Source organism: Balearica regulorum, chromosome 22, assembly GCF_011004875.1.
Source record: "Balearica regulorum gibbericeps isolate bBalReg1 chromosome 22, bBalReg1.pri, whole genome shotgun sequence".
NCBI classification, from domain to species: Eukaryota; Metazoa; Chordata; class Aves; order Gruiformes; family Gruidae; genus Balearica; species Balearica regulorum.
The window spans coordinates 3,025,525-3,052,277 of NC_046205.1; the positions used below are offsets into that span (position 1 = coordinate 3,025,525).

Consider the following 26,753-nt stretch of genomic DNA (forward strand, 5'->3'; position numbering starts at 1 on the left):
TTAAATTAAGACTCAAGTGTTACTGGAAGTGTTTAATATCACAACACATTTAACTGAAGGCTGCTTTGTAATAAATAAATCACTGAAGACAAAGCAGGAGCTTTCTGTTCCTGAAGGCTTTTCTTACAATAGGATTTCATTTTCCAGCTGGGAAATGCACTGAAAGAGTTTCTTCTTCCTCCATAACGCCTTTTCCAGCAATGGAAAACTTCTGTTCAGAAGCGTCGCATGAAGCTGCGGACACCCAACAGGTTGGCTGGCAGGTCTCGCCCGGTCTGAGATCTCACCGTGCTGTTATTAGGAGGAATCCCACAGCAAAGCTCTGCAACCCCATCTCCTCCGCATGGCAATGGGCGAACACGACTCCTCTGTGCCATGAAGGTTTTGCAGTCCTGGAATTTGGCCCTGGAAACGTACTCCCCCCAAAATACCCTTGAAAAGCAAGATATGGCCCATACCGAGGTCTTTTCTACAAGCTGCCTGGTGGGTACGTGCATGTGGGCTCCCTACATCACAGCGAAAGAAATCCAGAGGCCATCACAAATTTGGAACATTTATTTATGCAACTGATTTTCTTAAAAGGAAAGAAAGCAAAAAATAATAATAATAATAATAAAAAAAAACCCAGTTAACAACAGCTGGATGTGCGTGGTACAATCCACATCAGACATGGCCCTCCTTCACCATCCCTCCCTCAGTCCCCCCTCTGCGGTGGAACCGCCTCGTGGTACCAGTCCCTTTGGCAGCAGCTCTCGGATGCTGCCAGCTTTCGGGGTCACTTTTTCTGCATATAGACCAATTGTTCCAATTTGGTGTTTTTCTCAGGTTTTAATTATTTTTTTTGTTTTGTTTTGTTTTTATCAAAAAGAAAAAAAGCACCACTCCAATCTGTAATACCAATAAACATTATCCATCTTAAGAACAGTATTTATATTTTTATATATATATTTCTATATATATATTTCTATGTACAGGATGTCCTTGCCTGATGTCATATGGGCATCTCAGTAGGAGTTGGAGATCAGTTGGTTTTTATAGCACTTTGATTTCAAAGTCTGCCCTTCACAAGGGATGCCCTAAAAACCCAGAGACAACCAGCAAGGAGATATTAAAAAAAAAAAAAAAAAAAATCTTGCTTTTAAATCATATGTACAACTCCTCCAGTCTCTGTTGTCTCATTAGGACTAAGTAGGGTTTCAATATTCCTTTTTTTTTTTTTTTTTCCCCTTTTCTTTCTGGCAACACTTTACCTGCGATTCACTGCGGGATGCTCCCTCCCTCTGGACCGGAGGGAGACACAGATGGTCCAGGCTCCCGGTGTGGGATGAAGGAGCAGCAGCATCCCTCCAGCCCCCAGGCTCTGGGGCTGAACGGTGCAACCAACATCCCAGTCCTGGGAATTTCAAAGGTTCAGCTCAGCTGTTTTCATACAAACCCAAAAAATTTCTGCACCCTGGGACCTCTCTGCATCCACCACCCTGCGGGTACCCCGGGACAGTGTGGACACATCTACAAAGAGATGGGGATTGGGAAAAGGACGCTAATTTATTCCAAGTCAAGCCTTGCGATGCGAGCTCTGGTATTACCAGGTACTGGTGTAACCAGACCGTTCTGCAGGCTCTGGTGGGGTCAACAGGGGTGATGAGATAGCGTGGGCACACGGCAGGGTTAGACAGCAGAGACAGAAACAAAGGGGAATAACGTTCTATAGCCCTTGGAATAAGTTATTGTCAGGCCATGTGCATTATTTGGCGAGCATACGGGAAAGCCAAGTGTCTGGGCAAAACCCACCGATGCTGCTGAAATGCCCATCACCACCTCCAGGAGTTTGCAAGGCTGCAGGTGGGACATCCTCCAAGGTGCAGAAAGGACACTCTTGGTGCTCTCCTCCAACCTTGCAAGGTGGATGGAACTACCTCCTGGGTTTGCTCACCCTGGGGCGCAGCTGGTTTGACTCTGCAGCCTTTGTGCTGCAGATCTGTCCGACCAAACCACATCTTCCAAAGCTTTGAGCCATGGTGTGGATCTGAATGCAAGTCCTGGGGAGATGGGTCCCCAGCCTCCGGGCAGGCAGGGCAGGGAAGCTTCCCCTGCCCTGGGGAGATGGGGCTGAAGATGGGGGGGATGAAGGATGGGGGGAGCATGAAGGACGGGGTTGCCCACATGCATCCTCCAGTGTGTGGAGGACAGTTTCTCATCTGTTCTGCTTCATCCCCCCAAACAATGACTGTGAAGGGTTCTGCCTGGCCATCCAGACAGAAGCAACCTCCCCTCCGTTCCTCAAGTCTCTGAGGCAGATCCCAGACCTGCATCCCTCTGGTTGCACCTTCTTGAGGTCATTTGCAAGGGAGAGAAAACCCTGACCACAGCTTGATCACAACAGCTCTCCCCTGTAAGCAGACACCCCTGTAATTATTATCATATCAGACAGAAAAAGTGACATCTCACACCCAACCAGAGCAGGATGAAGCCAATAAAGTACCAGGTACCTTCAATCACTGTCCCCGTACGCTTGTTCCCGGGTGGCACCAGGGGCGCAGGGACCTCCCCGTGCCCAGCCCCAAAGCACTGCCGCGGCCCAGGGCTTCGGCACGACTCACCCCACGCCGACGCCATCACCAAAACTGACCGTCCCGCTTCGCCACCCCCAGCAAAAGCCAAGCAATTCGCAAGGGAAGGGTTAAAAATGGACCCGTGGGCTGGTGCCTTCGGGTCAGCCCAGGAGGAATTAATTGCTACGGATGGAGAAGATGGTGCAGAGACACAGGGGAACCATCACTTGAAAAGCTTTGCAAAGGCGCCAGGAGGGGTCTGGGTCGGTCCCTGCAGAGGGACATCATATGCCCAGCGCCGTCCACGTCCCACCACCGTCCCACCTCCCCGCTCTGACCAGGGCTGGATACACCAAGGGTCGCAACTCACAGAACTGAAAAAAGCGAAGATCAAACTCATGGTGCGAACGGGCAGAAACTCCAGAGCTCCTCTCAGGGTCTTCGCCCCAGCTCAGAGCACGTCCCCACCAAGGGCAAAAGCCGCTGGCAGCCATCTGGGCTCCTTGGAAGAGCAGCTTCGACTCCACGCACAATTAAAAAGCAACATCTCTTCTCCAAATATCCATCCTTCCCTGCTAGGAAACGGCCTCAGCTACTTCTGTCCTCCTCCTCCCCTCCCCGGCCTCCGCTCCAGCTGCTTTAGAGATGCCTGGGCAGCGCCGCGGGGCCGCATCCTGCGCACACCAACCCCACGACCGTGACTCAAAGTGATGCAGGGACAGGACGAGTCGTGGCATCCGACCCGCGGCCACTCAGATGTGCTCAGGGCGGGAAGAAAAGATGGAGAGCGGAGGATGAAGATGGGGAGCAGCCAACACGTCCTCACATCCTTTCGTTTTTCTTGATCTGATGGGTTTCCTCCTTGGGTCCTTTGCCGTTTCCCTCCTCACCTTCAGCACTAACACAACGTCCGAGCGCGACACGCACGGTTGGCACGACCCCTGCGCAAGCCCTTGCCGCCGCTCTCCTGGCGAGGTGCTATCTGGTCTCCAGGGACTCCAGATATTCCAGTGCTATGTCATAGCAGAAATGATACTGCTCCTGTTCGGAGACAGAAAAGAGAGCGTTATGATCCCAAGCAAATGATTTCCCAAAGCTATCTCTTCTGAAGGCAAAATAAGTTTCCCTAAGGAAAAGGCTGTGAGGGGCTCTACAGGACAAACATGTCACCCCCGGCAGGGGCTGTGTCCCTCTCCTGTCCCCCGTGACAGCCCTGCTGAAGCGACAGCCAGGAAAAACTCCACTTTCGGCAAACGACACCCATCGCTGGGGAAGGGGATGAGCCACCCCTCGGATCCAAGCGCACTGCACACACCGAATTTCCTGCGTTGTGGGGACATGCGGCACCTTCGCCTGCCCCGAAGGATGGACAAGGACTGCACCGTCCCCTTACCATGAAAATACAGTTTATTCACTACACCAGGGTACAAACCAGGCAGCACCAGTGCAGGACTCCACTGACCAGTCTCACCCATGTCTGACCCCCACCACCACTGCAGTGATTGACATGTGTCAATCAGATGGTGGCAGAGCCATGGGAATGATAGGGTCTGGGGTCAGAGGTGTCTGAAATAAAATCCCAGGCATGAAATCAAGGAGAGTTTGTATTTTTGAGTTCAGCGGAGGCTGCAAATGGGGAGTGTGCCCAGGCAAGCATCCACAGTCCGGCTGCAGGATTACCGGAGATGCCCTGCTCCAGCTGCCAGGACGTTCCTCGTCACAAATTCTCCTGCTGCGGAGAAAACATAAGCCATTTTCCATCCCTGGCAGGGATTTGGTCTGGGCATTTGCTTTGTGTGGGGGACGAGGTGCAAAGGGACATCCCAGGAGCTTTCCCTTCCAAAAATCCAAATTTTCCAAGGGAAATGCCAAACAAATGAGCATTTTGGTGCTCAAGTCAAAGTCTGATTCGCCTGCGACGGCAGACCAGAGCCAAGGGGTGCGGGTGGGAAAGGTCCTCTCCGGCCTCACCCATCCTTTCCCAAGACAACTACAGATGCCGTCGGCATCCTCCCACCCTTGGCTCACCCCCAGCTGGCTCCCCAGATGCAAAACGGAAAGCCCAGCATGGCTGGCTCCTGGTTTTATAGCAAAAACCACTGAAATTGGGCTTGCGAAGGCAGTGTCGTCCATCCTTGTTTACATGACCTGCTCTTGCGCTCTCCTGTCCTCGTACAACTCGCACAGACAACTATGGGGAGTTCAGACCTTGGAAGCGCCCGTCTCCATGAGATGTTGCTCCTTCAAGCATCCAACAAGCAAAACCAGCCAGAGCAGGGGAAAAAAAAACAAAAAAAAAACCAACCAAAAATCAGTTTTCCGATGGTGCTGTGAGCACTGGGACATCGTGGGAGCATCCTGGGTGCGACAGCAGGGAGGGAAAGTGGAGAGCTCATCTCCTGAAATCCTCATCGGCAGCTCGAGCACCGGCACGAAAATCCCGTTATCCCCACGCGGGTGGGCGGCTGCTCGGGGACCCCAGGTGGGAGCAGGCAGCAGGGGAGAAGGGCTTCAAAGTGAGGAGGCTGCGACAGCTTAGATTAAAAGCACATAATGCTTTTTGGATTAAGAAAAGGGATTGTTTCCATTTATCATCGTATAAAAATAAACTCCACAGGCAAACAGAGGGGGAAGATGCACAAGCAGCGGGAAACTGCTACGCGCTGGCTGCTCTCCACTGGGCTGCGGCTCTTTACACCGGGCGAGGATCTGGCCTCCCAGTGACTCCAGTAGATTGGGATTCCCAGAATAGACGGTTCAGGTTCATTTGAGGCTGGAGGATGCTCGTGTCCTGATGTGAAATGTTGCCTTTTTTTAATACCTTTGCAATTTAGCCCAATGGGTCTGGTGGCTTCATGCTTGTCGCATCATCTTTCCATTATCTGCATCCCTCCCTCTGCTCCCCGTCCCCTCCCTCACCTCCTCCTCCACTTTAATTCCTAATGCAAATCGCATCCCCTCCACAAAACCATTTCATTTTCCAACTTGGGGATTTTATAATCCGAACAGGGTAAACATTTCCAGCTGACATGCTTTTAAAACGTTACTAGACACCTGGACTCCTCCACCACGGGGATGGACACATGCCTGCTCCCTCCCCTGTCCTGTTATCCACGGGCTGAAATCAGGCACAGGCTTTTCACCTGCTGACCCGCTGCCACCTCCAGCCTCCCCGTCATGAACCGTGGCTCCATCGCTGCCCCCCAACAGCTCGTCCACCAATTAATTCTTTGACATTTCCAACAGGAATCTGTCTGACTCCACCTCGGAGTTGCTCCCGGCACCGCGAACCCTCCGAAGAGCTGCAATTACACCCTGTGAATTAATGCGAACCTGCCTTATTACTCCTGGGAAGGATTTCCAACAAGTCCAACGCCAGCGCTAAGGACACGTCAGCACGGCAAGATGAAGGCAAGCCCGAGGCTCTTTTCAAGAGCTGCCTCGCCTCCCTGTCCGCCCCAGCCCGCAGCACGGTGCTGGCACGCTCACCAAGACGTGCTCTGCATGAGGATGCCCATAAGGCTCATCAGTATTTGGGATGGGAAAGGAGGATTTCTGGGAGGTGAACATCCCCCGGCACCTCTCCTCCCTGCCGGAGGGATGAGTGGGAACCAGCAGCCGTGGTGGATGCCGGCGGCATCTGCTGCTTACCAAGGTCTCCACCATATTTGGTTTGTAGTTGCGAAGGGTCTTTGCAGCATAGAAAACATCTGCCATGTTGTGATACTTGATCATCTCCAGGATCATGGTGGAGGCACAGAAGGTGCCACTCCGGCCACCTCCATTCCTGGTGGGAGAAACACACGTGTCGGAGGTGAGGATGGCATTAGAGCATCTTCCTGCATCTTTTAATTCCCCCCTTTCTCTATCCATCCCTGCAGCCCAGGAGATGTCCCAGAGCAGGGGCTCATACCACAGGGTCCCCCCCAAGGTGGGGGACCTGAACCAGATCCATGTGGTGGCAGGAGCTGTGATCCTGCCCTCCGGTCCTCACAAGAACCACAGCACAGCATGAAAACACTGTTTTGGACCATCGAGGCAGGATCTTGGACATCTGGGCTCAGTTTCCAGCCCTGCCACGGACAGATTCCTCGTGTGACCTTGGGGAAGCCACTGTGTTCCCCTCTGCAGTGTGACCCTGGGCTGATGGAACTTTTGGGCAGTGCTGGCTGGAGGAACTGTCCCACGTTTCACCCCGCGCACAGCTCCCTCCATCCTGGGCCAAAACCATCCCACTCCACCGCGTCCGATCCCTGGCAGCAAAGGGGACCAGGGAGAGGAAGAAAGAACATGACGTCAGTGTTTCATAAAGCTTGTTCTCAAATTATCCTTCAGCTAATGAAGACAGACAAGGCTGTAATTAATTTTTGATTAAAGGCTCGCCTGCTGTCTCTACCGATCTACGAACGTGCTAGGTCCCATCCAAGGAGACGTGCATGGGTGTTTGTCTGAGCTGGGAGAAGGGGGATGGAGAGCATGTCCATCTCGATGAGAAGCAGACAGTGGGAGATACGCAGCTCCCGTTGCATCCCTTTGGAGCCCGGTACATGCACGGCACGTGGTGACAGGGCTGGGACCTCTGCCGAGCCCCACTGCAAGGCAGGAGACCGGTGTGAAGGGCAGGGTCGCTGCTAGCGGGTGTCACTCCCACTGAGCACCCACCTCACGGAGATTTGACACGGCAACCACAAAGTGCTCGCCCAAAACTCATGTTGTGGGAGAGAGAGCACTATCTAGGGACAAAGGGCTTTTTAGAGGATTTCCAGGCAGAACCATGGACACGTGAGCTGGTGGCATCTCCCCCCACGCCAGAGCCTGCTCCCCTCCGGCTGACACTCACAGGCAGTGCACCACGGTCCTGCCATCGCCGCTCTCCTTCTGCCACCTCTCCACTTGGGCCAGGAGGTGCAGGAAGGACTTCTTGGAGTCCGGGGTGTCTCGGTACGCCGACCACCGCAGGTACTGAAAATGCCGGACCATCAGGTGCCCCTCCTGCAACTAGAAAAGCAAAACCTCATCAGCTTGAACCCACGGGTTGCCCTCATTTGCCTCCGCTGGAGGTTGGATGGAGAGCAAGAGGGGTTTGTCACACATTAATAGTAGCGGAAGAGACTGGTGCTTTAAGATGGATAGTTCAGCCCTCTCCTCTGCAGCTCACACTGGTTCCACCACCTCATCCCACCCAGGAGAAGATCCACTGACATGGTTTATCCTAACTCACAGCATCTCAGACTGTCTGTGTATCTCACCAATCCTGTTACCAGACCCCTGAGCCTCCCCAAGGCTTCTCCATCGCGTCTCTGTCTCGCACGCAGAAGATCCCAGGGCACGTTTTGTTGTGTTCACCTTAAACCGGGAGGCTGATGAGAAGCTGCCGCCCATGGAGGCGGGGAGCGGTGGAAGTGCCTGAAGATCCCGGTAATCTGGTTAGTTTTACATCCACAAAGCCAAAGGAGGCCAGACTTTAGCCAGGCGGTGTGGGGCTCTTGCTCAGAAGTACTCGGGGTATCAGGAGTACCCGATGGGATGAAACCATGGGTCACACACTCCAGCCACATCTCAGGGTTCAGTGGCACACGTGTGGGGAGCACACGTCGGAGGAGAAAGGGGAATCAGATGCAGATGGGGGATCCCCAGCTCTGGAGGGCTCCGTCCACCCAGTTTCAGATGCCTGGTGTGTGGAGCGAGCACCAGACCTCTCCCAACCAGCAGGACCCCATTCCTGTGGCTCTGCAGGGACCCCCAGCCTGCGGGGTGGGTGCTGGGGGCATCTGGTGCCCACTCCAACCAGCACACTCCAAACACGCTGGGGCTTTCCTGAACCTTTTCGGGAGCTCCGATGCGGGTCAGCGACGTGGCTGGGGTGGGCTGACCTTCCTGGGCTGGAGCTTCTGCTTCCAGCTGGAAGCCAGGAAGGCAGATAGGGAAGACGAAACAAATGAGTGGAGTTAAAAACAGGAGAAAACTCCTCTGACAGCCTGGGAAGAAAAGTTCTGGGATCTGCTTTGAAGCTCAGGTGAAAGCTCTGGCTGGCTCTGCAGGACTTGTGACACCCCCCAACGCCCGGCTCCCCTCCAGCCAGCAAGGCTTGGCAAGAAGCAGCTCCTTGCATTTACCAGCTCTTCCAACGACCTGCTCCCTGGGGAAATCTCTTCTTCGATCCAGAGATTTCAATCACGCTGCATTTTGATTTAGCAGGGGCTATACTGTACTGCCCGAGAGCAAAGCACGTTGGGTGAAGGATTTCGTGCTGACACCCAGAAAATGGCAGATGCTCCCATGGGGAGCGTGAACCAAAACCCTCTTTGTGTTAAGAGTCCAGATAATCAGGATTTATCTCCTCCAACCCCAGCTCCATGCTGAAGCACCCTTCCCAGCCAGGCTGTCAGCCAAGCCGCATGCTCCCTTTCCAAGCTCCCCAATTCCCATCTGCCGATGACTTCCACTGGGGCATTGGCCTCAGCCTCCTGGCCACCCTCAGGAGATGCCACCTCTTCACGACCAGCTTTCGTAGTTAAATCGTACAGTTCTGCACCTACATGGGCTGCTCATCGCAGTCCCTGTCCCTTCCCAATTTCACTGCATTTCTCTTCATTTAAAGGCAAGGTGAACCAGCCAAGTGTCAATGCAACAAGGACTACAGGTGAAATCTTGGGTGGATCTTCTCACCCTGCAGGCAAAAAGGGCTCTGCTGGTCCCAGGGGAGCCGCTGTGCCCACGCGGGGAGTCTCCATCCTGTGATACACGCGTGACAGAGCAGAGATGGACCTCGAGGCAGGATGAGAAAGGTCTTCCTACAGAGTTATCTAAAGTCTTGCAAGGAACTATGAACTCCAGAAAGGTTGGATGGAGCCAACGGCAATTTTACAGGCTCCTCTCTGCCAGGAGGAGAGCTAGGGCTGCATCCTCTGGAGGAGCTGGATTAGGTTGAAGAAGACACCAGCACTAGAGCACTATTCAGTTAATTTATATGGAGAATTACCTGGCCGGGCAATGCCAAGCTCTAGGACTAAATGGCCTCACTAGATACATCATCCTTCTGCTCTTCAAAGGAGGTCCTCACTCATATAAAGAAGCTCTTGGTGATACCCCAGCCCTTCCCCAAAGCAGCGGCTAACAAAATCAATCTTCCCCTGAGCTCACCCAACCCAGACCTCTGACTGGGAAATGCCTGGGGTGCACCCGGGTGCGCGCACACACACACACGCACACGTGTGAACCCCCCCCGCCAAGCACCCTTCACTGGCATGGAGCTAGAGGGGAAACCCTCACCCGTGTGATGTTCTGGACTCGGAAGAGACGGGACACGATGTCCTCATCCGCCGCTCCGGAAACATATTCCACCTCCATCGGACCGTACTGCTGGAGTCCCGGCTCAGGCCAGTACTGCAAACAGGGCTGTGAAGAGAAGAAGTACAGCTCACCACAACTGAGGACATTCACTGGGGCACGGGGAAGGGCATCATGCATCACAGGCAGCGTCAAGAGGCATGGCGAGGGGCTGCTGGCACAGGGGGTGGCCCCAAGATGGGATGCTGGACCCATGATGCCGCTACTGTCACAGGACCCACAGCACACTGCTGGATGGAGTCAGCTTGTTGAGGGACCAAAGCTGAAAGGTCAGGTCCACCCCCCCAGCATCCATATAGCCCTCTCCCCACTACAGAAACACAACAGTTGATGCTGCTGGAGATGGACTTCGCTGGTCCAGGACGATGCAGGATGGTCTCTGCCTTGGCAAGCACGGGCCTGATCCTGCACAGTGATGGAGCAGGGTTTGGTTGCTCCAGGTCTGCTATCAAACCCCACTGGCTTCAGATGCAGCTCTGCCATCAGTAGCAACAGCACCATGGGACAACGGTCCCTCTCTCCCCATGGCCAGGACACGCCAAAAGCAGCCAGGAAAGGGCTGGGGAGCAACCCCTGCTCCCCACCACGTGTCCAGCACGGCACTGATGGGTGGCTCGGCCCAAGGGTCACGGACATGAATATTTTCACACCGCGACAGCTGGGAAACCAGCACCGACACAAAATATATGATGTTTGTCACCGCGCTTTAACAGGGCATTTAGCATTTTAGGCCATCTAAGGGCTTGGGCCTAACTGCATGGCAAATGTGTTTGAGAAATAATTGGTTATTAATAGGGGCTATAAATCTCAAAGATCTCTAAGTCTTCTAGACTCAGAGCTATAATTTGGATATTAAAACTTCCTTCAGCAAGACGTAGTTCAAGTGAGGGATATACCCTCTAAGTCACCTTTCAGAGCTGCCTGCTGTAAAGGGTGATTTATTACCTGTTGGTCCTAAACTGGTAAACATTTAAGATCCAGCTAAATATTGTAACACAGACATCCCCGAAGAATAGACGTCCAGAGAGAGAGGCAGGACTGAATAATGAAGAAAAATTGCAGACTGCCTATCGGACGGTGCCAGGGGACAATGGTTGCTGCAGGGGACGGGGACCTGGGGGAGGATGGCACGGGAGCGGGCAGCTCCTGCGAGGCCGAAGGGCAGTTCTGGAGCACGGAATGAAAGAACAGGTTGAGAGAGAGAAATATAATTGGTTTCGCTGCCTCCCTCCCTGCCGTGGTCCACTGCGGCTGGGTTCAGCTGATGTTTGTGCTGCAGACAGACCTGGTCACAGCGGAGGGACAGTAATACGGTGGCGTCGCTGCAGCAATGGGTTTTCGAAGGGGCACTTGGTCCCCAATCGGTATTTCCCCTGGCTGGACCTGCCCGCTGCTCAGGCAGCATAGCCGCTCTCCTCCGTAGCCCCGCTTGCGGACAAAGCCCTTCCAGGCTCCAACACCTCTCTGCACACAGCGGGAAGCCAGCCAGGTCCATCCCACCGAGAGCAAAGCCTGCTGCCAGCCCAGAGCTCGATGCAGCAATGTGCCAAGCCCCGTCCTCGTGCCGGGACCGGAAAGCCTGCTCGCCCATGCCAGGGCCACCCTTGGGTGCTGGCTCTGCACCGACAGTCTCTGCTCTGGACTCGTAGAGAGGCAACAGCCACCATGAGAACTCACTTCTCACATTTTCAGTTGAAAACACCCTTCATGGCTCTGCTCCGAGCGTCTGGTTCACAGTCTCATGAGCCACAGACCACAGCTAAAGCCTTTGTCATCATTCCTGTGGTTTTGCACAGTCACATTTGCACGACGGACTTCAGTAAAGCCAACGCACTTGGTGTGGTACTTGTATGAGCTACTGGGAAGAGAAGCGCCGATTCCTACAGGAGCTAAATCAAACCTTGACTGAAACCCCCTCCACAGTCCTACAGAGAGGGTGCAATTTAACAGACTGCTAGAACATCATTGAGTTTCCAGCTTTTGGTTCACTATTAAAGGAAATGAAGTGTTCTCCAGCCACTCCTCTACCAATTTATCCTTGTGCCCAGTCTTCAGCCTGCTCCTTCCTCAAGAAGCTCCAGAAGATCGTCAGCAGCCATCACTTCCAGTCAATCTGGTGGGACAACGATGGAAACTGTGTTGTGATCGCAGAAAAACCCTTCAGGAAGGAAGGGCTGGGGAGGAGGGGACCCCTGGAGATCTTTGAAACCAAGTCCATGAGAGGCTTCGTTCTCCAGCTTAACCTCCAGGGATTCTGGAAGGGGATTCCCTCAGATCTGCCTCCATCAAGGAGCTGCGAGCTGCAGCAGCAGCAGGGCCTGACCTGGGCAAGGTAGGTACGTCGGCTCCTCTGCACATGAAAGAACCCTTGGGACGTTTGGTGCGGAGAGGTTCACGTTCAGATAAAATAAGCCTTTACAAGGCAGGAGATGGGGATGGGAGCAAATGGCCGGATTTTGTCTTGTGGAACATTATCAGGAATTCTCGGCGCAGGATTTCAGAGGAGCAGAAATGCTGATAAAACAGATTTTGGTCCTTTCTGCTTACTTTGAATCTCTGAAAGAGAAAAATAGTCCCATCGTACTGTGCTTTTTTGTGCTTGTTCTGTATCTGGCTGCACCAAAACTTTAAATCTTCTTGTGGCATCTGCTTCATGCTGACAAGATACACGTCAACATCAGCATTATTCCCAACGTGTCCATTCCGTGCTCAGGTGGCTGAAAATTAGCAGTACTTGGGTTTCTCCATCGGTTTTTAGGCTTTTGAAAACCATACACTTCTCTGCTCCCAAATACCGAAAACACAAGGGTGGTGAGTACTTAACAAAACCCTATCTTAACATTTTATTCAGCCTAAACTTGAGGTTTAAAATGCCCCAGAGAGTCCTTTTTAATGCCCAGGTTTGTCTCTGCTGAAGCAAATGCTCTGTTATCGGATCTTTCTCCTTCTTGCACCGATGGCAACTAACTCTTCTACTTTGCATTTTGTAGATGTTCTTACACTACAACCCCTTTTTCAAGAGAGATTACCCCAATCTCCACAGGAAGCACACATAAAGTGCTGGTGAAAGAAAGACAGCCCCAGCTGCATTCCCACTGGGCCCCACATTGAAGGAAGACCCCCCAAGAAGACGACGAGCTGACGCTCAGCCAGCGGTAGGAGCTGTGGAGGAGCAGAACAACACCCAGACATCTGGAACCCCCAGATCCGCACCGACCAAGCCTTGGGCTGACACAACGGCCCAGATGGGCAGTGCCGGTCCATCCCCACCAACACGACACCGGGAGGGGACCAGGAGGCCGCTCCCACTCCGTCCCCACCAACACGGCACCAGGAGGGGACGAGGAGGCCGCTCCCACTCCATCCACGGCTTCACCGCACCGTGTCACACCTCCTGCCCCAAACAGGCCCTTCGTGTGGGACTCCCCACGCTGCCATCTGCGCAGACCGATGTAGCTACGGTGCAGCCCCCCCCCGGGGCCGGCCTGCCTCCCCCCGCCATGCCCTGGGCCACCAGCTGCTGCCGGTCCCATGCCAGGGCCACCACACGGCCAAGCTCAACCCACCGCCAGTGCCCAACCTGCACCTGCCGAACAAACACCACACGGCGACGGGGCTGGGCTAGACACAGCAGAGATCTTGGGCAGCAAGTAAGCGCCATCGAGGTAGAAATACATCAGTATAGGAATAAGTAGCGATACTTTGCCTGATATCCCCAGTAATAAATCTTTTCACGTTCTCCTGTCCTGTCCCTACAGCCTCACGGTCACTGTCTCGACATGCAGGCCGGGGTGCTGCCGTCAGGGACGTGAAGGGTTCGGCTTCCAGAGGCCCCCGGCACTAGCGCTGCACCCACCAAGCCCAGCAAAAGGCCAACCTGGGCTAATCCAGGGGCTACACCAGCACCCAGGGCCACCCAACCCAACCCCTCGCAGCTCCTGGGCACTCCATGCCCCTTCCTCCCCCAGCTCACACCAGGGCAAGGGGCAGCAGGGCTGCAGGGACCACGCTTGGGCTTCTCCTGCCCATCCAGCATCATGTCTGGGGACAACCACAGCGTTGTGCTGGCAAAGCCATAAATTGCTGGGGGATGCCCCATCCCTGGAAGTCTCCAAGGCCAGGCTGGATGGGGCTTTGGGCAACCTCAGCTAGTGGAGGGTGTCTCCGCCCATGGCAGGGGGTTGGAACTAGATGGGCTTTGAGGTCCCTTCCCACCCAAACCAGCCTGGGATTCCATAAATCTGTCCTACAGCAGCCACACATTGGACTTACCAGAGGAAGAACCTCTCCCATCAGCATTTCCTAAGGCTTCCTTTAGAGAAGAGGTTTTCACCGGAGCATTTAAACGAGATGCTACTTCACGATCCCTTTTCCTTTCCACGGAACAGGGAATTTCATGGTTTGGTGAGAGCAGACCTCTAACACCTGCTGTAGAGGATGCTCCACGCTTCACAGCCGTTTATGCAAAAATATAATAAATATCACCGTGCTCGTAAGAAATTAGATCACGAGTTCATGGGTTCACAGTAAACACGCAGCACTACACAGCACAGTCCGGTCACGGAAACTCCCCCTAAATTCGGTCCAGAGGTAAGATTGCCGAGCGGGTGATTCGACCTCCAGACAAAGAGGACAACAGCCAATTCAACCGGCACCGGGAAGCAGCAGACAAACGTATTTCATCTCATGCCTTGTCCCGATGAGTTTAAAATGGGCATCGCTGAATCGGTGCCTTGGGTTACGGAAATCAGAGATCTTCAATAGCATCCGAGAGCTCTCCAGGTCTGCACGAAGTCATTGAAAAGCAGATCAAAGTAGGAACACGAGGTCGAGCAAGGTCCACGGACGGAAACATACCCCATGAAGTCACGAAGGATAAAAATGCTAATCCAGAGAGGGGGGTGTCACTTGTACCGACCCGGGTGCTGAAGGCTTCTGGGCTTGTAACACCGTCTCCAGCAGAAGACACCCAGATCGTTCCTCACTTCTAAGCCAGTGGTCTCCAAAGTGGGGTGTACAAGACAATCCATCGGGATGCGGCAGGAAATACTCAAACTTCTATTTATTTTCATTGTATTTCTATATTCTCACACAGAGGTGGTATATTCTCAACAGTAAATGACTTCTTCACAACACATCGGAAGGAGACAGGGAGCAACCACGAAAACCTCTCGTACCCCACAGGGATTTGCTGCTTATCTCGCAGTGAAGGGTTGGAAAGAGCCGTCGACCTTAAAGGAGTTTTATTTCACAAAAAAGACAAGCGTTGCAAACTTGCCGATGACCAGCTGCTGTTGTAGGATGCTACCTAGCAGATACTGCCCCAAAAATAAACACGCTGAAGGTGCCATTTGAACGATGAGTGAGAAAGGAACTGCTTTTTGAAAGGACCTCGTGCCGTGGAGAGAGCATTTGCTAAAAACCCCCAAACCCAACACCTGCCAGTTGGTTTGCAACCACAACTGGCTGGCACCGGGGAAGACGGACGTTTACCGGCCAAGAAAACCCTTTGTCTACACAGCGGGGGGATTGAAAAACGAGTATCGGGGCTTAATAAGCGCCTCCGACGATGCACTTCTTCCAAGTGCATCTACACATCTGCACGAGGAAATTTTTTCAGCAGGGACAGTTGTTAAAACCAAGTATTCAAAATAAACTGGACTTCCAACCAGCCCTTCGGACGGCTGTATCACAAAGTGCTAAACCAAGGATTTCAAAACTAATGAAGCGTAGGCAATCGCAGCCCTTGGAGAAGAGAGTGATCCCACCTGGCTCCAACCTTCTCTCAGGTAGTTGTAGAGTGGTGGCACACTCCTATCAGTAAAAAGTAAGGTCTCCCTTCAGCCTCCTTCTCTCCAGACTAAACCACCCCGGTTCCCTCAGCCGCTCCTCATCAGACTTGTGCTCCAGACCCTCCACCACTGGGTTGCTCTTCTTTGGACACACTCCAGCTCTGTAGAGCCTTCCTGCCCTTCATCAGATCAATGCTCCCGCACAACTTGGTGTCCTCTGCAAACTTACTGAGGGTGCACTTGATCCCCTCGTCCAGACCATTGATAAAGAGATTAAAGAGAACTGGCCCCAGTCCTGAGCCCTGGGGAACACCACTTGTGACCGGCCACCAACTGGGTCTAACTCCATTCACCACGACTCTCTGGGCCCAGCCATCCAGACAATTTTTTGGCCCATTCAAGCCATGAGCAGCCAGTTTCTCCAAGAGAATGCTGTGGGAAACAGTACCAAAGGCTCTACTAAAGTCCAGGCAGACAACATCCACAGCCTTTCCCTCATCCACTAAGCAGGCCACCTTGTCATAGAGAGACAGATCAGGTTAGTCAAGCAGGACCTGCCTGTCATAAACCCATGCTAACTGGGCCTGATCACCTGGTTGTCCTGTACATGCCGTGTGATAGCACTCAAGATGATCTGCTCCACAACCTTCCCCAGCATTCAGGTCAGACTGACAGACCTGTAGTTCCCCGGATCCTCCCTCCAGCCTTTCTTGTGGATGGCCATCACATTGGGTAACCTCCAGTCAACTGGGATCTCCCCGGTTAGCCAGGACTGCTGATAAATGATGGAAGTGGCTTGGTGAGCACTTCCACCAGCTCCCTCATCACCCTTGGGTGGATCCCATCCAGCCCCATAGACTTGTGTGTCTCTAAGTGGTGTAGCACATCATTAACCATTTCCCCTTGGATCATGGGGGCTTCATTCTGCTCCCCATCCCTGTCTTCCAGCTCAGGGGGTTGGGTACCTGGAGAACAACTGGTCTTAGTGCTAAAGACTGAGGCAAAGAAGGCATTAAGTACCTCAGCTTTTTCCTCAGCCTTTGTCTCCATGTTTCCCCCCACGTCCAGTAAAGGATGGAGATTCTCCTTAGTCCTCCTTTTGTTGTTTATGTATTTATAGAAACACTCTTTATTGTCTTTTATGGCAGTACCCAGATTAAGTTCTAGTTGGGCTTTAGCCGTTCTAGTTTTCTCCTTCCATAACTTCACAACATCCTTGTAGTCCCCCTGAGTTGCCTGCCCCTTCTTCCAAAGGCCATAAACTCTCCTTTTTTCTCCGAGTTCCAGCCAAAGCTCTCGGTTCAGCCAGGCGATCATCTTCCCCACCGGCTCATCTTTTGGCACGTGGGGACAGCCTGTTCCTGCACATTGAAGATTTCCTTCTTGAAGAGTGTCCAGCCTTCCTGGACTCCTTGGCCCTTCAGGACTGCCTCCAAGAGACTCTGCCAACCAGGCTCCTAAACAGGCCAAAGTCTGCCCTTGGGAAGTCCAGAGCAGCAGTTCTGCTGACCCCCCTCCTTACTCGTCCAAGAATTGAAAACTCTATCATTGCATGATCACTACGACCAAGATGGTCTCCAACCATCACATCACCCACAGTCCTTCTCTGTTCACAAACAAGAGGTTCAGCGGGCACCTTCCCGAGTTGGCTCACTCACCAGCTGTGTTCGGAAGTTATCTTCCACACACTGCCTCTCATTTCAGCACATCCATGAGCAGATTGCTTTGTTAAACATGAACCTGATCTAAGAGCAACTCCTCTGAGCCAGCGTACGAGCTGGGAAGCAATTTGGGGCCAGCTCTGCCTCCCCTCCTGGCAAACCTCCGCAAGGCAAGAGACTCCCCCAGGACATCCCTTGATGCTCAGGGTCTGTTTAATGTCACCCCGTGCAAAGGTCCTTTGGAGCACGTTGCATTAGCTCAGCCCGGAGGGATGCGTAGGTGTGCTCCATAGCTCTGTGCATGTCCAGCATATTATTTTATATATATATATATAAAAAATATATAAATAAACACCAATATATTTACACACCACTCAGTACCCGTGCTGCATCCATCTGCATCCTTGCGACAAACAATACAACTGCCGTCTTGGGTCATTTACATTAAGTATCTGATCTCAACTCGTAAAATAAGCCAGCTAATGAAGTCTTCTCCAGACATCCATTAAGAGCCTATAATGCTAATTTTATGTAAAAATCCAGTAAGTTTCCTCATTGAATTAACATTACAGACCTGTAGCGGACTTTTACATCCGCTCCGGTGGTGGCAGGAGCGCTCCAGGCATTCCCCTGGGGAGTGGTGCGCTGGGAAAGCAAAGCGAGGTGAGACTGAGCATGGACACCTCCCCTCCAGTTTGGCCGATCTGCACATCCCATCACACCGCAAAACCCACGGGACAGCCGCTTTGCAGCAGGCATCCACAAGCCACCAGTCCCCTTGGAAGATGGACACGGGAAATCCCCCGTGCCTCAGTTTCCCCTTTGTAAAAGGAGGAGAAAAATCAGTTCTTTGTAACGACAAGGTTATACTTGTCGATAACCTTGTATCTCCCTGGAGTATCCACAAAGATGACGGTACAGTAATGCAATGCCAACGCAACGCCAACACGACGCCAATGCAACGCAGCCCGGCTGGTTTGCTGTTGCCACGTGTCTTTGGCTCCAGCTGTCTCTCCAGCCAGTCCTGTCTCCCCTTGCAGAGGAGAGGGAGCAAGGCAGTGGCTGCAGCACTGCCAAGGTGGTGGGGACGGAGCAGGACAAGGCCACCTGCAGGGCTGGCGCGGTCCCCAGGGCAGCAGCACTCACCCAGGCGGAGTTGGACTGGTTGAGCTGGTTGAGCATGACGATGGAGGTGCAGCCGTAGTCGTACACCAACCGCCAGAAGTCGGTGGTGGTGTTCTGCAGCGGGTGCAGGGTGACGATGAAGGCAGCGCTCTTGGTGTAGCTCTGTGGAGAGGGAAGATGAGCACTGTTAAGGACACGGCGGTGGCACTGAAGCCACTGCTGTCACACCCCAAAAAAAAACCCAGTGCCAACCAGAAGATGAGTGCCACCAAAGCCATCTTCTCCATGCTTGAGTGGAGCTGGCGTCCCTGGCACGGCCTCATTCCCCCCGTGCCCTGGTGCTCAGGAGATGTTATAAAACCAGATCTAAGTGACCCCTGCCCGTGGTGGGGATGAAAGCACCCACTTTCTGCTCTCGGTTCTTGCAAGGAAGGGTGTTTTGCACAAATAACCAGGGGGAAGATGTCACCTTCGAGCCAAGAACAAGCAGAAGCCATGGCTGACAGATGGCCCCAGCCCTTAGCTCCGAGTGAAAGCATCACCCACGCCATCACCCCCACCCACCCCATGTCCGGGCACCGAGAGCAGCAAAGAGACAACGGGGTCAATGGCCTTCTGGGGGAGGAAGGGAAACCAGAATGAAAGACCCTTAGAGACTGCAAGAAGAAAGGGGGGGAAAAAGATGACTGTACTTCTTGTTTGTGCTTCGAAGGAGATTTGACCCCTCGATCATCCCAACGCCAGCTTGGCAAGGGATGGGGGCCTCACAGCCAGGCTCAGCACTGCATCAATCGGACTTTTAAATTAACACACTTTAGCTAAAGCCTCTTCAGATAGAGGAACAGACCAGAACATGCGCTGTGCCCGCAAATTAGCACAGCTCTCTGCTAAGGGAGTCCTCTGCTCAGCACCGGTGATGGGCAGCACAGACCAGTCTCATCCAACAGACGGATGGACTGAGCAAACTGCTTTGCACTTAAAGAAAACGAGACTTGACTTTTTTTCCCCCCCCCCAAAGAGGGAAATGGGTTTTATCCCTTCAGCGAGAATTTCATCAAAAGGGCTTTTTCTGTCTCTAAAGGAATTTCTATTCTCTGACCCTGCAGCAGAGATTAAAGGAGGCTCAGTGGTGTATAAAAATAAAATAGATATACAAACACCAAGCAAGCTGAAAACAAAGCTCCCATCCCACCGTAGCCAAAGCCACCTCTGCTTTACAAACTGCTTTTTGCTGCGAGAGCACGTAACAGGGAGACAAGATCTGCACAAAGATAAATCACCAGTGGGGTAAGAAAACACAGGGCTCAGCCTGATGCCAGTGCTGAACTGGGGGGGGACAGTTCGGGGAAGGTGCCCGGGGTGCGGCAGGGCTCAGCGCCACTCGTGCAAAGCACCCCGGCTTGTTTCAAGAGGAAACTGGTTTCGGTGATAAGTGACCCATTGCTCCGTGCGAGCTCGGAGCCTGCAGCATCCTCTCTGCTCTGCTTTGTGGTCGTCAGCAGGTCGGAAATAGCTTTGCCATCACGGGTGTCATTTCTGACCGCACCGGGGGGGGGTGCACGGTGGCTTTGGGAGCAGTTCAGAGACCCCTGCATCGCGTCAGGAGGATGGGCAGGAGGATGGGCAGGAGGACGGGCAGGAGGACGCACGGCAGGGTGCTGGCAGCACACGGGGGTCTCGGTGCTACCAACCCCTCCCAGAGCTTCCTCTCCCTCCTGCGCTCCATTTTGCTACAAAATACATGAAGACCCTTTGTGTGCAGCTTGTGAGAGCCACCAAAAAGCTCTTTCAAGACAAGCAAGATGTTTTTCCACGAAAGAAGTGCTGAAGGACCCCAGCCCCAGCCCTTCCTCCCCCCGCGCGCAGCTGGGGGCTGCCACGTGCCTTCGTGCCCTCGTGCAAAACGAGGCCGTAAATTCAAACCAAGCGAGGTTTTACCATGAAAAGCTGCCCGAGACAACCCGAAGCGGCCCCTTCCCTCCCCGCAGCACGCTCACGTCAGTTAAGGCCGCGTTGATGTAGTTGTTGCTGTCTCCATCCACGGAGATGAGGAAGGGAAGGCATCGGTCGGGCGGCAGGACGTCCATGCTGCGGTTCCTCTCCCGGTTGCGGGGCAGGAGAGCGATGCTGCACTCCTCCACGTCCAGGTGGGGAGTCACCGAGTTCAGGGTCTGCGGGTACACGTGCTCCCCCTCAGCTCCCTTCCTACCTGCGCCGGGGCCAAAACCCCTGCCTGCTGCTCGACGGAGCCTGCCGCTGATCCCAGCGGCGGTGGGCAAGGGGGTGTCGCAGGGGGGATGCAGGGGTTTTGCGGCCGCTCACCTGAAACTCTTCCCGCAGCTGCGAGGAGTTGCTCTGCGGCTCTATCCTCACCATCTCCTTGTAGGTGGGCTTGAACTCGCTGGCGGGGATGCTGGTCTCCCCGCACAGGCAGGCTTCCAGGATGGCGTCGTGAATGAAGACGTACTGCTCCTTTCGGGGGGAGGGAAGGGGAGAGGGCTGAGCCTCTGCAACCAGCTGGTGACAGCAGCCCCACACGTCCCCGGCTGTTTCCGACACCCGCTCACCTCCGTCTGTATCATGTTGATCCTCCGCGAGCACAGGGTCTTCACGCAGTTGTAGATGTCCACGACACCCTCGCACTCGGCCATGTCCAACATAACGTCCAGGACGATGTAGCAGCCAGTCCTCCCCGTGCCGGCACTGGGGGTGGCGGGGGGAAAACACAGCAAACGCGTTCTCAGTCTGCACCGAGCCCACACGCAGCCCGAGATGTCGGGGAGGGCTCGACATACGGCCCCTGCCCACGGATGCGGGGGCAGCCAGGGTCCAGGCAGGGCTGCCAGGACCTCACACACCTCCGGAACCACAGCCCGATTTTGCCTTAAAACACCGTCCCCACCACCCACCCAAACACATCCCAGGGGCCACAGGATGGTCAGGCAGCGGGTGGGAGGGTGGGCACCCACGCCTAGGTTCATTTTTGCTTTAAGGCAGCAAAACACACGCTCTGCGCAACAAAACCAGCAGCTAAACCATCTGCGTGCCGATAGTCCTCCGGGATCCCATCCCAGAAGGGCTGAGGAAGATGCTCAGCACCGAGCCCCGAGAGCAGAGGGAGCTACCCTGGCACAAAACGGGTCCGAATTCCCTCGGGTGAGGGAACTGGGTCAAGGCTGAGCCCAGCAGGATTCTCCTGGAGCCAGACGACCCAGCAGCAGAGAAATCCCAAATCCTGGCATGGTTGGACTTACAGCCGAAGACCTACTGATGCTGCGACGCCCCCCCCCACCGCGACACGTTGGGAACAGAACCACTCCCCACCCTGCTCCTTTCCTGCAAAGTCTTTTCCAGTGAAATACTAATTTCTGGGGCTGATGAATCACTCATCGTGATTATCAGTGATTACAGGCTATGGGCACTAATCACACTCGCTGTTGCCGGTGAATGAATACTGATGAGGCAATTGACAGGAAGAAATCAAATAAAAAAAAAAATTCCCTCCCGCTCATCAGCTCCTCCTTGTTTGCCCAGCGGAGGAAGAGCCATTAACCCCTCACATGGGGACGCCTGCTCAGGGGACAGAAAGCCACCGCTCCCACTCAGACATGCCACCGGTGTTCTCCCAGCTCCGGTGTCGGGCTGTCCTGCTGTCCCTCCCCGCCTCTCTCTTCGGCCAGACCCAACGTCCTGACCATCAGCAGCGGCCGAGCTGCCTGTTCCCCCCATGCCACCCTTACCCACAGGGACAGAGCTGTGTCACCAGTAACGGGTGCTGAGGCAGTCCCCAAAAGAGCGCTGCTCCCTGCTTGTCCCCCTGATCCAGCTGCAGACCCCCACATCCCTGCTGCCACCAGCCCACTAGTGACATTTCACAGCTGGATGCCGTCGTAGAGGGACATCCAACCCCACGCTGTCAGCCCCGGTGCCTTCCCTGCCCCAGCCTTTCCCTGCTATGAACCCAGTTTATACATTTTATATCTCCCTGCTGAATATTTTAGCATCATTCGGAGCTTTTAGCATCATTCCAAGCCAGAGCACCCACCTAAGACACAGCGTGCTCCCCCCGGGGCCACCCAGACCCCCCAAACCCCAGCCCGGAAGGGAATGCTCCCCCCGCAGCTGGCTCTGCCCCACGGTTGCGCACGTACCTGCAGTGGATGACGATGGGGCCGGCGTCGGGCGGCGTGGATGCTTTCACCCTGCGGATGAAGGCCAGCAGCCCCGTGGCGTGGTAGGGGACGCCGTGCTCGGGCCACGACGTGAAGTGGAACTGCTTCACCTCGTGCCGGGCCGAGTAGCCCCGCTGCAAGGGAAGGACGAGACGGAGTGAGGGTACAGGGCGGGCAAAATCCTGCCCAAGCCACCCAAATGCCAGATTTTCTTGGGAATCCATGATTTTGCCAGCTCAGCATCCATCCAGACAGACCACACAGTGGCCGGCTGCTTCAACAGCCCCACAGCTCCCTCCTCCTCCTCACTGCAAGAGGGTTAAAAACCAGCCGAGGAGGAAGAGAAGGTGACGGTAGCAGCCACGGGTCTCATTCCACGAGCATCTTTGCTACCTGCCCTATAACTAGACAGTAATTTCACATTCCTGTAAATTAAGGGGTAAATCGCACCGGCTCCATCCCCAGGTACCACGCTGGAGACTAATGGCCACATAACCCGTGCTCCATTCCAGAGGAGAAAAAGCATCCTTCACCCCGGTCGCAATTACACGGCGCTCACACGGAAATTAAACACTCGCTCACTGCCCAAACCAAAGCGGGGCTGAGCCGCTTGGCCCGGCGGAGGGCACGGAGTCAGGGAAAAGGCAAAGGAAAAAAGCTACCAGCATCCCCGGGGTTCAGAAGCTGCACCTCAACTGGGGGCGGGGGGGGGGAAGCCCCAAGTTGGGGTAAATAAACAGAGTATTGGTAAATGCCAGTCTAGCAACGGTTAGAGATGGCCAAGGCAGTCGGTTCTCTGCGGGCGAGGGCAGGGTTGGGCAGGTCGTGGCCGGCAGGAGCAGGACCGTACCCTCTCAAGAGCGAAGGTGCGGACGGTGTACTCAGCCAACGTCTCCGACTTCACCAGGGTGATCTTGATGTCCCCATACATCTCGGAGTCATCCGGCCAGTACTTGGAGCATTTCACCTGCAAGGAGAGGACAGGATGGGGTTTTGGCTCTGCGGAAGAAGCTCCTGGTCAAGCTGGAGCCCGGAGGGAGAGGGATGGGGCAGGGTCCTTACCCGGCCCACCTCCACCAGCTTGGTTATCATCACGATGCTGGAACAGTGCTCCTGCCACACCATGCGCCAGAAGTCATACACCATCTCCTGCTTGGGCCCTGCGGGACGGAGGAAAGGCCACAGGGGATGAACGGGCACCTCGACAATCCCCTCCTACCTCTGCGGCACTAACACCCCCGCAGCATTTTAAGCAAAAAAAATAAAAAATATCAATCCCCAATAGCCTCCGTGGTGGCTGAAACCATCCCTTCCCCCCGGGGACGCATGGTGCCGTGGGGTCGCAGGAGGGGTAGGAGCTGCTCCACATTGCTACCGCCCCGTTTGTCCCCGAAATGACCCACTCCCTCCCTTTTCTTGCCCACACAAGGTTAAATCCTGGCTGGTGAACCCGGAGCTGCTGCACCGCTGGCCAGGGGAGGACGGGGGGGCACTCACCTTGCGTGGCTATGAAGTGGTTGGACCTGTGGTAGCCCTGCAAGGGAAGCAGAGACATCAGTCCCAAGTTGGGGGGGGGGGACAGGACACGGGGACACTCGAGAGCTGGGGTACAGCCCTGTAAAACATTTCCCAGTCACCCAAGTGGCGGCAGCTCCCCGCATCTGCCGGACCAGATCCTGGCCACTGGTGCGGTGCTGCTCACCACTGCAGGACGAGGAGGAGGAGGAGGAGGCTCAGCAGCCGCCCGGCACCCGGTGCACCCTGTCCTGGGAGGGTGCACGTCCCACATCCCAGGAAAGGTTCAAGTAATGCCCAGTCCTCATCCCTGCTCTGCACCTCGTCCCCAGCAGCACCCCGCAGGGTCTGCCGGCTCGATCCCGGCTCCTGTGCCGCTGGTGTTGCTGCCGAGCACGGCAACGAGAGCCCTGTTAACGATATCCCCTCCCGCAGCAGCCACGGGGCACTGAGCAACAGCCCTGCGCCCCTCCTTTATCCCAGCCACTTACTGGGACCATTCCCAACCCTTAACAGGGATGTGCCAGCCCGAAGAGCGCAGCCCAGCGAGGCCACCGCCAAAGGGACCGGTGACCTGGTGTCCCACACCTCGACCACGGGACGGTTCAACCACGTTACACGCGTGGAGGTGACGGCAGCTTCTCCATCCACCGCAGGTCCTTTCACGGGGGATTTTAGTGGGTTGAACTCCTGCGAGCGTGCAGCCCCGGCTCTCCGTCACCCCAGGGAGGACGTGCCACGGAAACCGTGCTTCCCCCTTCCCCGGACCATACCCAAGTTTCTCCACACATTTCCCCAGCCTGCCCCTCCCAGATGCTATTTAACACCCCACTGCCCGGTACGATGCCTGGGAGGAGACAGGAGCAGAGAGAAGGGACGAGAGGGGAACCATCTACTTACTTCTCGGTTAATCCGAATCTTAACGATCCCGTTGGGACACAGGTTTGAGAGAAAAAGATCAGAGACAGAGACATTAGTGAGGCACAGCTCAAGAGACAGGTTAGAGCACCGGCCCCGGAGCGGGTCATGGAGAGCCACGGGGGAGAAGAGACACGTGAAGACAGGGGACAGGCGTGGGGATGCTGCTCGGGCACGGGGAAGCCATCACGGTGGCATCAGGCCACCACTGCCAGATGACATCCTCTGCAAAGGAGGGAAGAGTGGGACTCGCTGCTCCTTCCAGGAGATGCTCGAGCCCTGCACCCAACAGAGCCTTCCTGCACCTCCCCTGGTCTCAGCATCGCTGGAGGTAACAGGGGACATCTCTCTCGGGGGACATTGCCCTGAGGACACCAGAGCCGAGCTCTGCCCAGACTCACACGCACCGACCCGGGGGGTATCCCAGCGTGAGCTCCCAGCCGGTCCCTCAGCACACTCAACCTCGGCATCCTCCACCCAGGGAGGAGGAAGGTCCATGGCCACGAGAGCAAGCGAGGGGAGAAGAGAGGATGGAAGAGGGGACGAGAGAGGGAATGAGAAAGGAGGGATAGAGCGGAGCAGAGAAAGGAGAGACGCAGCAAGCAGAAATTGCTGATGAACATAAATAAATCAGGCAGGATCTTCACGGCGCGTCTCAGGGCTGCACAGATCAGCCCATCCCAGGCTAAGCTCCTCCAAACGCTGCTGGACAGACCCTGACACTCCACGGGGCCCACAGGAAGGTCCTGTCCCAGTCCAGACCCCCCATGGAGAGAGGCACCGTCCCCACTTACATCGATGTAGTTGGCATTGATGTAGTCTGAGTTGGGATCGCCCAGCAGCGGGTGCAGCTTCACTCGGTGACGGTCATCTGGAGAGCAATGGGAGAAGGGACCATCAGCGCCCGGGGGGACGAGCACGGGGACAGCACGTCACCCCGCCGGGTCCCGGGACACCCTTTGAAATCGTTTTGCACCAGGAATCTGCAAAACGCAGGCAGGTGGGTTATATTCAGGAGCGATGAATACAAGCTGGTGGAGATCTTTCCAAAGATGGTGGCTTAGACCAGCAGGGACACAGGGGAGCAGCTTTCAGCACGGTATCTCCCTGAGCTCTGCCATGTCCTGCCAAAGACAGAGAGCACCCACCCCCCAGCACCCTGCTGTCCACCCCAGCGGGGCATCAGGATGGCCAGACCCCAGACAGGTGAGCAGAGAGCTCTGCCCAACCTCTGGTGTCCACCTGGGGTCCCGGACAATGCTGGAGTGGAAGGGATGAAGCTGTGGAGCAAAGCGTGTGGGAGGTGGAGAGCTCCAGAGCTCCTGGAGGGCCAGGTTTGGTGCCTCCATCCCTGCAGGAACGTCACCAGAGATGCAGCATGGAGCAGTGGCCGTGCCACACTGACTATGGAAGGAGCTGGTGAGGAGCATCCTGTCTCCTACGGGGTCAAGCCCTTACCCAGTCTTCTGTCCTAAAAAACTCATCATTTAACCACTTTGTCTCATCCTGCACGTCCACACCAGAAGTCCCCTGGGCCAAGGCTGCAGTTTCTCCTAAGTTCATACAATAAAACACACCCCAGTTATCTGGGGCCTTCCAGCACCACCCAGAATATCATGGTGGTGCTATCATCACCCCAAGATGTCCCATCCTCAAGAGTTATCCAGC

The 26,753-nt window shown here is 54.8% G+C and overlaps 1 protein-coding gene across 1 annotated transcript in view; it reads right to left on the reverse strand.

Moving 5' to 3' along the window:
• Positions 1-1,227: 1,227 nt before the first annotated feature.
• Positions 1,228-26,753, reverse strand: part of PTPRU (protein tyrosine phosphatase receptor type U) — a 72,435-nt gene continuing 46,909 nt past the window's right edge. Inside the window, exons 18-30 of the mRNA XM_075773824.1 lie at positions 25,880-25,956; positions 24,150-24,186; positions 23,715-23,812; positions 23,503-23,619; positions 22,632-22,786; positions 21,048-21,183; positions 20,803-20,952; positions 20,478-20,651; positions 18,502-18,642; positions 9,825-9,950; positions 7,393-7,550; positions 6,204-6,339; positions 1,228-3,593 (exon numbers count right to left, since the gene is read on the reverse strand). Coding sequence (XP_075629939.1) covers positions 3,531-3,593; positions 6,204-6,339; positions 7,393-7,550; positions 9,825-9,950; positions 18,502-18,642; positions 20,478-20,651; positions 20,803-20,952; positions 21,048-21,183; positions 22,632-22,786; positions 23,503-23,619; positions 23,715-23,812; positions 24,150-24,186; positions 25,880-25,956 — 1,568 coding nt within the window. The 3' untranslated portion in view covers positions 1,228-3,530. The remainder of the gene's footprint in view (positions 3,594-6,203; positions 6,340-7,392; positions 7,551-9,824; positions 9,951-18,501; positions 18,643-20,477; positions 20,652-20,802; positions 20,953-21,047; positions 21,184-22,631; positions 22,787-23,502; positions 23,620-23,714; positions 23,813-24,149; positions 24,187-25,879; positions 25,957-26,753) is intronic.